At 49.5% G+C, this 13,788-nt stretch overlaps 1 protein-coding gene across 3 annotated transcripts in view; it reads right to left on the bottom strand.

The window, feature by feature from the left end:
• ANKS6 (ankyrin repeat and sterile alpha motif domain containing 6) overlaps window positions 1-13,788 on the bottom strand; it is a 357,792-nt gene that overhangs the window by 112,695 nt on the left and 231,309 nt on the right. For all 3 annotated transcript variants that reach the window (XM_085606907.1, XM_085606906.1, XM_085606908.1), the window contains exon 13: window positions 12,923-12,990. In XM_085606907.1, the coding sequence (XP_085463033.1) occupies window positions 12,923-12,990 (68 nt within the window). The remainder of the gene's footprint in view (window positions 1-12,922; window positions 12,991-13,788) is intronic.

Below are 13,788 nucleotides of genomic sequence, written 5' to 3'. Positions count from 1 at the left end.
AATAGTGCACACCCTGGCAGAGCATTTCCGAGGGGTCTACTCCTCCGCTTCCTCCATGACGGTGGAGACGGCACTGACATACATCAGAGACCTGCGGATGCCCAAACTTTCCCCTGAGGCTCAGGAGACCCTTGAGGCTGAGCTCACGGTGGAGGAGCTCCAGGCGGCTATCGGCGCGTTACAGCCCGGTAAAGCTCTGGGACCAAACGGCCTCCCGATTGAGCTCTATCAGAGGCTATCCGAGACGCTGGCCCCACACTTACTAAATATGTTTACGCACAGCCTGCAGACGGGAGAGCTCCCCGTGGATCACCGGACGGCCACCATCGTGGTAATTCCAAAGCCGGGTAAACCGGCAGATCAATGCACCTCTTACCGTCCCATATCGCTGATCAACGCGGAGGCCAAGATCCTCGCGAAGTTGTTGGCCATCAGGCTAACGCCGCACTTATCTGACATTGTGCACCCGGATCAGTCGGGCTTTATGCCCGGCAGAGGTACTTCTCACAACTTGAGGCGACTGCACGGTGTGCTGGCCCGGATGGAACGTTTGCAGGAACCGGCAGTGCTTCTTTCCCTTGACGCACGAATGGCGTTCGACATGGTAGAATGGCCCTTTCTCTTTGCGGTATTGTTGCATTTGGGGTTCGGGCCCAAATTCTGTGCCTGGGTCCGACTCCTATACACTAAACCACTGGCCCATGTCGCGGCCAACGGGCATATGTCAGAGGACTCCCCCTGGCGTGTGGCACGCATCAGGGCTGTCCTTTGTCGCCGCTGCTCTTCGCTCTAGTGCTTGAGCCGCTCCCGGCTTGGATACGATGGGAGCCCATGATGCGGGGCCTCCGGTGGTCTGCCGACTGGGAGGACCGCGTCTCCCTGTACGCGGATGACGTGCTGCTGTATTTGTCCTCCCCTAGGCGTTCCATTTTGACGCTACTTAACATCTGCGAGATCTGTGGCAGAGCGTCTGGCTATACGATTAATTGGTCGAAGTCGGTCCTCCTCGTACTGCGTGGCCCCCCTTCGCGGCTGCCGGCGGGATGTCCGCTTCATGTGGCGGAGGGGTCGTTCAAGGATCTAGGGGTGCACATTACGATGGATCAGATGGAGGTTTTCAGGCGCAATCTATGCCCTCAAGTGGATCGCCTCAAGCGTGACGTGCAGCACTGGGGAGCGGTGCCTCTGACCCTGGTGGGGAGAGCGGCGCTCTTCAAAATGATGGCTCTGCCGCGATTTTTATACGTGCTGGAGAATACCCCGTATCCGGTGCCTCCGGCCTACTTCCGCGCAATAGCAGCGCAGGTCTCCAGCCTACTCTGGGGCAACAAACCGGCGCGAATTGCGCAATCTAAATTAGTTCACGGGTGGTGCGATGGGGGAATTGCGCTCCCGGATATCCAGCTCTACTATTGGGCGGCGCAGCTGAAGGTGGTTAACCAGTGGCTCCACGCGCCACAGTCTGACCCCGCATTTAAGGCAGACAGAGATGTGCTGGGCGAGAGGGGTATGCCGTCACCTTTATATGATGCTAGACTAGCCTCGAAGTTGATCGGCCCTCTGAGACAGACTGTGTCTATCTGGCATGCGGCGCAGGCCAGGCTGGGATGGCGGGGGGTCTTGACTCAACTTACACCTCTCTGGGATGCCAAGCAATTGGGACGATTGAGGGATAGCAAGGGCTTCGACGCTTGGGACAGCATCGGAATTTCGGTGATAGGTGATGTGTGGCAAAAGGGGGCGGTCGTCCAGTTTGCGCGCTTGCAACAGCAATATGAGCTGGCTCCTTCGGAATGGTTCAGATACCTCCAGATTAAACATGCCCTAGTTGCACAGCTGGCTCCTGGTGCGCAGGTTCCGGAGGCGTCCCCGTTGGAGGACAGGCTGTTGACGGAATACATGCCAAAGAAGGCTACGTCCTTCACATACCGCAAACTTAACAACCTGCCGGACCCTATGGGGCTCTTGCGGGAGAGGTGGGCCGACGAGGTCGGTGACTTTCATGACCCAGAATGGCGCGAGGCGTTGGCCTCGCCGCGCGAGGCGGGTATACCTCGAGGCTGCGGCTGGTGCAGCTTCGTATTTTGCATCGCTCATACTACACCAGGTGCTTACTACATAGGATGGGCAGAGCGCTACACCCCTTCTGCTTGCGAGGTTGTGGGGAGGAAGGAACCTTTTATCACACTATTTGGGAGTGTCCTGTCATCCAAGACTTCTGGAAGCGAGTGATGCGTACAATGTCGCAGGCGTGCGGGATATCGTTGGTGCCGGAGCCTCGGCGTTGTCTGTTAAATGTGTGGGAGCCCAATGATCTCAATCGTCAGGCGCAGAGCTGGGTAACGCTGGGGATATTGACGGCCAAAAGGAACATAGCCCAAAAATGGGGAGCGGTGGAGGTGCCGTTGCTGAACGCATGGAGGAGAGATATGGATGTAGCCATGTTCGCTGAGCGATCAGTATTTATCAGGCGGGGGTGTCCTCGCAAGTGGGACAAGGTATGGGGGGCACGGAACAACTTTAGGGTTAGGGATATGTGACCCGCCACCGCTTTCAGATGAGGACTCCTCTGATTCGGATTGTTGAGGTGGCCTACGGGGCTGTGGGGAGGTGGGGAGCCATTGTCTGTATCGGCACTGAAGAACTGGGGTTGGCTGTAGGATTGTTCATTTGGGTGATGATTTGTCAAACGATATGTGCGCGAGGTCTATTTAAGTGTCTTACTGTTTTAACTGTTGTGAAAACAATAAAAATACTTTAAAAAAAAAAAATCATGAACACCATCCACTCCGGATCTCCGTCAGACCCCTGCCCACATCACATCTTCAACAAAGCCAGCACCACCATCTCCGGAAAGCCATCAGCATCTCCTTCGAGACAGCGACCTTACCAGAGAGCTGGAAACACGCCGAGATCAACGCCTTACTCAAAAAAACCCAAGGACCTCAAGAATTTCCGGCCCATCTCCCTGCTCCCGTTCCCGGCGAAGGTCATCGAGAAGACCGTCAACAGACAACTGACCCGCTACCTCGAGGAAAACAGCATCATGGACCCATCCAAGTCCGGGTTCCGCAGCAACCACAGCACCGAAACTTCCCTCATCGCCGCCACCGATGACATCAGAGCCCTGCTAGACAACAGGAAAAATGCGGCCCTCATCCTCCTGGATCTGTCAGCCACCTTCGACACGGTCTGCCACTTCACCCTATGCACACGCCTCCACAACGCTGGGATCCAAGAGAAGGCCCTGGACTGGACCACCTCCTTCCTCTCTGGCAGAACCCAGAGCGTCCGCCTCCCCCCTTTCCGCTCTGAAGCCACCAAGATCATCTGCGGTGTACCCCAGGGCTCATCCCTCAGCCCAACACTGTTCAACATCTACATGGCACCGCTCGCCCACGTCGCCCGACTGCACGACCTTAACATCATCTCTTATGCCGACGACACCCAGCTGATCCTCTCCCTCACCAAGGACCCCCTCACCAAGGACCCCCACACCGCCAAAACCAACCTCCACTAAGGAATGAAAGCCGTCGCTGAGTGGATGAAGACCAGCCGACTGAAGCTAAACTCGGACAAGACAGAAGTCCTCATCCTCGGATCCACCCCCTCGGCCTGGGACGACTCCTGGTGGCCGACCGTACTAGGAACAGCTCCAACACCCACCGACCACGCACGCAACCTAGGGTTCATTCTCGACTCCACCCTCTCCATGACAAAGCAGGTCAACGTCCTCATGCTTCAACACACTCCGCAAGATCTACAGGTGGATCCCCACCGAAACTAGAAGAACAGTCACCCAGGCCCTCGTCAGCAGTAGGTTGGACTATGGAAATGCCCTCTATGCAGGAGCCTCGGCCAAACTCCTGAAACGACTTCAACGCATCCAGAACGCCTCTGCATGCCTGATCCTCGACATCCCTCGCCGCAGTCACATCACTCCCCACCTGAGAGACCTGCACTGGCTCCCTGTCAACAAGAGGATCACCTTCAAGCTCCTCATCCACGCACACAAAGCACTCCACAACACCGGACCAGCATACCTCAAGACGACTCAGGTTCTACTCCCCCAACCGCCAGCTCTGCTCCGCCGACCTCTCCACAGTCCCCGCATCTGAAGAGCGACCTCCAGCGGCAGATCGTTCTCCCACCTCGCCGCCAAGACCTGGAACACCCTCCCATCCTCCTACGGCAGACCCAGGACTGCTAACCTTCAGAAGACTACTCAAGACCTGGCTATTCGAGCAGTAGAAGCACTCCCCTCCCCCTCCAGCGCCTTGAGTCCCTCACGGGTAAGTAGTGCGCTTTACAAACGTTCTGATTGATCGATTGATTCATGTCACAATAGTTGCTAGGTGTAGCCGGATTGAGGTATAAACCAACTAGTATTTTTGAAGTTGTGGAAGGTAACAAATAATGATGTGCACCTTGGAGGTGAGTGGGTTAATGGTATTTAGGGTGCAGTAATGCACAAAACATTTCTATTTAGCAGCGTAGCAGGTGCATGTGGTAGATCTACGCCTTCTCTGAGTATGTCCATGTACGCCTGCGGTGAATCCAGAAAAGGTTCTTGATGCAAAACATCGTTGTCTGGCCCATGTCGAAGGCACCAGGATGAGAGTGAGGGAAGTTTGACTCAACTTCTTGACCACGTATGGAATCAGTGGGAAAGGAGGAAAAGCACTGGAAAAGATCCCTGATCAGCTGATCCACAGTGCTTTTGCCATGGATTGGAAATGTGGAACCCGGTCGGCGAAGTTTTGGCATTTGGGGTTTTTTGCCATGGAAGACAGATCTAAGTCTGGGTTGCCCCACCTGCAGAAGTATAGGAGCAGGATTTGCTGGTGGAGTTCCCATTCATTCGCATTGCTGCATCATTGTCCACCTCTGATGGGTGCTCTGCTAGTAGATGAACTCAGTGATTGCTGGCCCAGTGTCAAATTTGTTGGACTAGGGCCAAAAGGGAAGGCGAGTGACTGCCTCTGGTTTCTACAGGTAGAACATGGCAGTCATGTTGTCAGTATGCGCCAGGACTATTTTGACTTGAATTTGCTGTAGTGTGTTATCCAGGGGTGAGGTACTGTCTAGGTCTGTCTCAGGGTTTGTCCATGTCATAAACCTACCAGGGATCACCTGAAGCACCCGGATAGATCAGTGCGAAGGCTTCACCTGGTGAATAGGGCTAGGGGTGCCAGTGTCAGAGTAAGACTCTGGGCGCCTGTGTGATGAAGGCATGGGAGATGAGGGGGGAGGAGATGTAGGTGAAGATGGAAGAGGTGGTAATGGTGGAGGAGGACTGGGGGAGGAGTAGGAGGTAGATATAGTAGTGTCTCCTTAGGCCTGTTGGGCGGCCCATGTGAATCTGATTTGAGAGCCTCCTCAGTGGCAGCCTTCCTTTTTTGAGGCAGAACTTTCTCCCTAGGATTTTCCTAGGATGGTTGACAATTTTCTGTTGTATGACATCCACCTCTTCTTTGAACCTCTTGAGAATGGGATGGTCCTCAACACTAATGACGGTGTGGGCACTGAGGATGGGTTCGGCGCAGAGGGTGGCCTTAGTGCCGAGGATGGCTTCGGCTGCACCTGGAGCTGATGCCTAGAAGTCTTCAGTTTTAAAGGCAGCGCTGGTGTGTCAGTGCGAACGTGAGCTTTTTGGATCGATGCCGGTCGAGTATCAAGGGCTTTGACAGAGTCCGTCCTCGACTCTGAGGCCTTATTTCGCTGTCAGCCAGAGCTGGAGGGCAGTGGCGCACCAGAAGCTGGCAGCGCTTATGGCAGTGTCCTCAAAGCCTTTCCTCCAGAGAGGCAGTGCTAGGCTCGGTCATGCAGCCTCAGATGAGTGGTTGGGAGGGGGATGTTGATAGTACTTATGCACGACGTGATCTTGACACGTGGGCCTGAGTCTAACAAAGTGTATGGAGCAACCATAGGGGCTTCTTCTTCCTTCTGGTGAAAGCATTCTCCACCGTTCGCAAAAGAGGCAAAAGTGGCATATGGCATGCAGGTCAGCCCAGGGATACTTAAGAGTAAGTGTAACCTGGGGGCACTACTTGAAGGGCATCCTTTCCTTCACTCCGACAGTATCTTCACTCTCCAAAGGGACACCGAAACATGCAGTGGCTCGAAGGCTCCCGAGAGCTGGACACTGGTGGCATCAAGAAATACGTGTTGACGACTGCTCTTGCGACAGGATGGAAGTCAGCGGACTCAAGGCCACAACGAGAACCGATGAACTTGTCAACACTGGGAGCACACTTGATCATGCCCGAACCAGATGGTGGAGAAAAACAATCTAACAATTGAGTCTGTAACAATACACATTTACATCCAGAGGAGGAGTCCCCAAGACCTTGTGACTCAAAAGATTTCTTTGAAGAAAAACAACTTGCAACATCCAAGCCCAACACTGGCTGGCCGGAGTATACACAGCATATGTATCTACGGCCACACATGCTACGAACATATATCTCCTTCAATGTTTGAAGCTATGGCTCAAAAGAAGTGATGGATATTACAATTCTGGGAAATATGTATTGGATGCAGGCAGTAAATGCATTCCACATGTGGTTAATCTAGCATAGTCCCTCAGAGGCCACATTTTGGAGGGCTTAGGGGGACTTTTATGGCATTGGCAGGATCTTGAAGCACTTAAAACCACCACATATCTTAGAAATGCAAAAAATAAAGAGTCATGAGAAAAGCCACATGGACATATCCTAGGCATACCACATTTTAGCCTCTTATCTTTCACTAGAAGAGAAAATGATTAAATATAGCAATCTGTGCATTCAAATACTAAACATTTTGTCACAAATGCTGGTGAGACCATTTGTTACCGCTCACTCATAGGATTCTTTTAAAATGACATGCAGTAGTAAATCTTAGGCAGGGTGGACCTGGACACTGCCAGAAGTGGAAAATATGTGTATTTTTAAGCAGGGGTCTCAGGTTTTTCAGAGTAGACTGTTGCAGATGAGTAGCATATATGAAACACACGGCGAGAGGGTGATGGGGGATTAATTGGTGTGCAATACTATGCTTCGAAAATCATTGAAATGCCTCACCGGTGAACGAGAGGGGTGAGAGGGAAGGATAGGCACATGGATAGAAGGGGACGGGGTTATCATAAGGGGGACACTGGATCACTCTGTATACTGAGGATTGCATTTAAATTCACATAGACTTGCTTGTGGCAGGTTGAGGGGTGGGGTTGCTCAAGAATGGTGACTGACTGTTTGTTTAATGTTTTCTGCTCAAAAAAGCTAACATTTAAAAAAACAAATACAAAAATGACAAGCATTGACAAAGCCAATAGGTCTCGCCTATACAAGAGCTATTGACTATGGCAATATGGTTTAGCCGTGTTGTACACAAGTGTGGCTTTGTTTAGCATGGCTAAAAGTTAGTGGCATGGAAGGACTTACAGTGGAGTGGAGGGAGTAGAGTGTCGTAGACTGGATTTGTTAGAGCAGAATTTAGTAAAGTGGTGTAGAGAGAGTAGTGTCTGAGTTGAGTAGAGGGGAGTAGAGTTCAGTGGCAGAGAGTGAAGTGTCGTAGAGTGGAGTCATGTAAAGTGGAGTGGCGTAGAGTGAAGTGGGTGGAATAGGGTGGAGTAGGTTGGATTGGATTGAGGTAGTAGGGAGGATTGGACTGCTATAGTTTGGGGTGGATTGGATTAGGGTAGACTGGAGTGGATTGGAGTGGACTGGACTGAAATGTGGTGAGGTGCATTGGATTGGGGTAAGGTGCATTGGATTGGAGTGGGGTGGATTAGATTGGTTTGGGTGAGGTGGATTGGATTAGAGTAGAGTGGTTTGGAGTGAGTTAAATTAGAGTGGAGTTGAGGGGTGAATTGGACTGGAGGGGGTGGATTGGAGTGGATTGGATTGGAGTGCAGTGGGTTAGATGGATTGAATGGGGTGAATGGAACTGGGGTGGGGTGGATTGAATTGGATTATGGTAGAGTCAGGTGGATTATAGTAGAGTGGGGTTGATTGGACTGCAGTGGATTAGGATGGATTGGAGTGGGGTGGACTGGATAAAATTGATTAGATTGGAGTGTGGTGGATTGAAATGGGGCGGGGTGGATTGGAATGGGGTGGATTGGAGTGGGGTGGAATGGAGTGAGGTGAGGTGAAGTGGAGTGAAGTGGGGTTGATTGGAGTGGAGTCGATTGGATTGCATTAGGGTTGACCAAAGTAAGATGGATTGGACTGAATGGGGTGGATTGGATTGGGGTGAACTGGATTATAGTGGAAGCAAATGGGGTGGATTGGGGTGGGGTGAAATAGAGTGGTGTAGATTGGATTTGGCAGGACTGGGGTGGATTGCATGTGGGGTGGGGTTGATTGGATTGGAGTGGGGTGGGGTGGATTGAATTGTGGTGAGGTGGATTGGATTGGGGTGAGTTGCATTGGATTGGAGTGGGGCAGACTGTTTTGGATTGGAGCGCGGCAGAATATTTTAGATTGGAGTGAGGCGGCTTGTTTTGAATTGGAGTGAGGTAAATTATTTTGGACTGGAGTGGGGTGGATTGGATTGGAGTGGGGTGAATTGGACTGGTGTGAGGTGGGTTGGATTGGATTGGGGTGGATTGGAGTAGGGTGAATCAGGATAGAAAGAATGGGCTGGGTGAGGTGGGGCCAACTCCATGTTATGAGCCAATCTGCGATCCTGTCTGCTTTTCAGTATTTTTTTGTTTTTGAATTAGATGCATGCTGCACCTTCCTGTTCTTTGTGCTTCGGTGACAGACACAGGTTGCACACGTCATGGGTGCTGGAGTAGGCGTATTTCAAACCGCACCGAAGGCACTTTCTAAAAAGACTGTCTTTTTTTAGGCTACATTACCCGGAGAGGAACTTTTGTCGAGACTGTGGAGAGCAATTATGTCAAAGTCTGCTGAATTTCTCCTTCCAATGGACTCCTACACAGTTCCAATGGCCGCAGGAACCGTGTGATTGTTTCCGTTGTTAATTTGCCATATGTTGTAGCCATTAGGAATACATAGGCTGCATGGGCGTCTAAAACATCACAGAGCTCCAACACATGCTACAAATATGATGTTAGGCCTGCCTTGACGAATTATGAGGCTGTAAAGAAGAGGGCTACGCAAGCCAACAAATGGCAAGCACGGACAGGCTCCAAGCCCTTTTTGGTCAACAACAGTGCCTCGCAAGCGAGACGCATGCACTAGCGCATACTCTCGCAGTCTCAAACCTAAAAATTTGCATTTGGAAATGAAATCAAAATCATTCCATTATTTACCAACAACCTCACCACAACCAAAGAGGAAACAACCAAAATCTTTGAAAAATATTCAGGGTAAAAAAGATACTGGCAACTTATTAAACTAATAGCACAGTGCTGTAGAACACTCTTGAAATGGTAGAAAAACAGGACTGAGATGGTGCTGATGTAAGGAGAATTGCCACAGGCCACTCCCTGAATCTGGAGAAGATACCATGATGGAAAAGAGACAGCTACAGAAATGTGAAACAGCAATCACTTCACAATTAATCCTGAAGTGCCTTTGAGCTCTGAAAGGTAACATGACCAATTGTTGCTTTAAGATAGCATTCCATAATTAAAATGCAAATTCAATAGCCACTGTCTGTTGCCCCAAACTCACTGACCCAGTAGGACTTGTTAATACAAAAGATGTGATGTGGAACCAAGCAAGGCTGGTGAAGGATGTCCACTCACCAAGGGAAAGCACACTCAAAGCAAGTGGGCCAGCATCAACGGTGAAAAAAAGAGAAAATATCAACTTTCTTTAACATGCTTAGCTTCCACCCTCTTTGCCTTGATGAAAGAGTAACTATAATGGTAGTTGTTTTTTCATACCAGTTCCTTGAGAAAATTATAATACAGGTTGTAGAAAGCTGACTCTTTATATAGTGGACCAAAAGGAGGTGCACTGTGTAGAGTCCAGGCAAACAACATTTGGCTTCCAGAGGTACAAATGACACCCCTTAACGCTCTTTTTTGTGGTAGTGTGGGCCAACATTTAGGAATATCAGAGGGTAGTGCTAAGCATTTATTGCAAGCTCAGAAGTGAGACACAAACAAATCCAACACCAATTTATAAAAATAACATACTTTTATATGAATTTAGATACCAAGAACATCGGATTCAGGTAAGTACTTTTCGACTTATGAATTTTTACCGTTTTCAAAAGTTGACTGCAATTTTTGGGAGCAACAATTTTATACAATGGGGGTGGGGGAACGTGTACTGCGTTCGGGCACTTGACAGCGACTTGCGGGACTGTTCTTCTGGACTTAAGGTGAGTATCGGGCATGGTCAAAGGCCACACCAACAGGTCACCTCAGGAAGCTCTGGGGCGTCTGGGTGCAGAGGTGTGTTATGGCGTTGGATGTCCAATTCACTTTAAAGGGGAACGGTCCAGTCAGAAAGAGGCTGCAAGCATCGGACTCGAGGACCAGTTCGTGGGAACCACAGAGTTTCTCGACCCTTGAGATGCTCGGGCACGTAGGGACACCGTTGGTTCACTTCTCCTTAGGCTGCAGGGCTAGGGTGCAGTGGTGCATTTTGGCATCGGGTTCGGTGCTGGAGTCACTTGCGATTTGAGGGGGCCTGCAGAATGAGGCTACAGGCGCCGGCTGAAAGTCCAGTCTAGCCAGACCCAAGGATAGGCTCGGCTCTCGTGTGTCTCAGGACCCCATGGGTACCATCACCTCCCTCGGACCCAGGCTGTTAGGCGCAGGTGCAGAGGCATTCAGAGGTGTCGGCAGCCGGAGGCTCCCTCTCGGTCTTTGTTTCTGCTGAAGAGGGGCAAAAAGGACAGCTGGGCCACTCAAGATGTGGGTCTCAATGTCCTTAAAGTCCCTTGACATGCAGGTTGGTTTTCCTCGGCCTTGGTATAAGGACTGGACACAACAAGCCTTGGCTGCTGCAAGGGGTCCGGCACCCAGGTATTGGTACTGTGCGACTCCGGTGGATGCTGGCATCCCACATTTGGAGGAGGACGGGTCTGACCTGTGGGAGCACGGCTACCTTTTCTTGGGTGGCTGCAGCGTCGGTCGTCCCGGTGAGTAGCAGGGCGATTGACCAGACCTTGCTTCTTTTGGTGCCTGAGGCTGCAGGGGGTAGCTCCTCTACTCCAAGGGAGTTTATTTGGCAATTGGCAAAGCACTGGCAGTCGCCTGTGTTTCTTGGAGTCTGCACAGTGGCAGGAGGAGTCGGTTGTTCCACAAGGGTCGGGTGCAGCAGGCAGGCTTTCAGGGTTGGCGCTAAGTCAGTCGAGTTTCTCTGTTCTCAGGTCAGCAGTCTTATATGTCCACTCCTCCTTTTGTGTCTATTGAAATCTGAAGTCCTAGTTTCAGGGGGGTCCCATAAATACTCAATTTAAGTATATTAAGGAGAGTAGCCAATGGGCTACTTACCCCTGGGGTCACTACACCCCCTAGATGACTACTTTCTTTGGGGTGTGGGCATCACCCTGTACCAGAATTAATAATTCCACCACACTCAAGATGGGGGGATTTCTAATTTTGTGTTCAATGCATGCTGTTCACGCTACAGGTGTGTCCAGCCTGGCAGTGCAACACACCTCGTGCATAGCTAATTTTCCTGCCTGTTCTAGTGCCAGATGGGCCCCAGGGTAGGAGGTGGCATTTCTCCTGTCTAGAGAAGCCTTGGGTCGCATATGAAAGGCGGCAGATGCCTTTGAAGCACCCTACCTCGATATGCAGAACACCAGTCATCCTACTTGGGAGAGGTGCATACACCTGCTGCTAGTGCAGACATTGTTTCTGTCCTCTGAAAGCAGGGCTCTCACCTCCTACGGGGTCAGAAACTCGTCTGTGTTGGCAGGCTGGACTGGACCAGTCAGCCAGCACACTAGAGGACTAGTTGGGTTTAGGAGGTACCTCTAAGGTACCCTCTGGGTGCATGTATTAATAAATCCATCACTAGAATCAGTGTGGGTTTATTAATATGAGGTGTTTGACATCAAACACCATAGGTTTCATTGAAGCCGTAATGCAGCTGGGGAACTTGTTTTGACCAGTGCCCGGTACATACCTTAAGATATCTTCCCTGCTCACTTGCAATATCTAGTAATAGAACTAGATATCACAGGGGCATATCTGCTCAGGCAGATATGTCCTCACATAAAATATAATACATCCTGCCTTAGGGCTCAAAGGCCTGCTGTAGGTGTAACTTGCATATATTAGATGCAGTGACATTGGCAAAACACACAGGAGTGTGTCATGTCATGTTTTTACTCATGGTTTTCACCATGTCACGCAGCCTGCAATGGCAGACAGTGTGGAATTTGTACGTGGGTCACTTAGAGTGGCATAAGATATGCTGTAGCCCTTTAGGATCCTCTTTAACACCCATGCCTTAGGTACCTTGGGAACCATTTACTAGGGACTTACAGGGGTGCTAATGTCTTTAGCCAACTGTAGAACAATTACACCTCACCTTGTTTTAGGTAAGGAGCACTGGCACTGAGATCTGGTACATCTCAATGCACTGCCAGGAGTCGAAAATAAGCATCTAGTAGCTAAAAATGGGGGGGGGGGGGGGGGGGGGTGGAGAAGAGGGGAACAACTGCAACAAAATCCAAGTTTCCTACACAGGTGCTACGAGCTTTAGCATTACAATGTCCTGAAACTTAGAACACATTACAACTTGCCAGATTGAATATAGTATAATAGGATTCAAAAATACAATCATGATTTTCTAAACAATTAGGACAGCAACACCAGACCTACCTAGCTTTCGGCCTTCAGAGTACACCTGGAAATGCATCTTCATCATCTGATACACAGTCATGACATTAAAAAGGTGCAATACATGAGAGCTACATATCATAACGTAGGTGGGAGAAGTGAGATTATTTAGCAGTTGGCATTAACAACATGCAGAGAAAAATGTAAGAGACTCACCTCCTGCTGCTCAAAAATTGGCTGATATTTCTCAAGTGACAGTTTTCTGAGGAGGCCAGACAGTTCATCTTGATTAAAACCAAAACAACCAAAGAAAATATTAGCAAACTTGCAACAAGATTTAAAAGCAAAGGCATTTGAAATTAAAGAAAGCATGAATGAACAAATTCAATGTGTTTGCGGCAAAGGGCTACTGAGAAAGTTGAAGCTACTTATCTGTAACAATATTTATCGTACAAGGAGTTATACTAAGCATGCCCCTTGTTTGCTAAATAACACTAAGCTATGACTAGAATTGTAATTATTTACGGCATATGCAACCCAGAGAACTGGACGCCATATGGTAATCAATCAATCAAAGTAAGCTTTTTCGGTTTTTGAAAAGAAAAAAATATATATAAAAGCAGAACATCATGAAACAATACATCAGCTAAAATCTGATCATCAATAAATGCAAGTAAGAATTTACATACAATGTAAGAAGCGTAAAAACAATTCAAGATAAGCAAACACAACAGATACAGTACATCTTAAAGAAATACAACAACAACAAATCCCGTGGCTGCCTAGTCACAACTATTTCTCAACCTTGCAGCGAATTTCATAAAACTAAGTACGTTAGGAGCAACTGCAAATACATAGGTGCCGGTCAGAGTTGAGAGATGTTTACCTCTTTTAAAATAGGAATAATATACGCCATCCTGGGCACCACATAAAAGTTGCATAACATATTAAAATGCTGGGTATCCTGCGGAGACCTATTGTTGCACTGCAGGATGTAAGTTTGTGACCCCTATTCCTACCATGGGGATACTTAACAGAACGGGCAATTGGTCCAACCTGAACTTAGTTAACAAAAATGATCA

This window comes from Triturus cristatus, chromosome 5_2 (assembly GCF_964204655.1).
Source record: "Triturus cristatus chromosome 5_2, aTriCri1.1, whole genome shotgun sequence".
Classification (NCBI taxonomy): Eukaryota; Metazoa; Chordata; class Amphibia; order Caudata; family Salamandridae; genus Triturus; species Triturus cristatus.
Note: the sequence above shows the minus strand (reverse complement) of the source record. Positions and strands in the feature narration are given on the sequence as shown.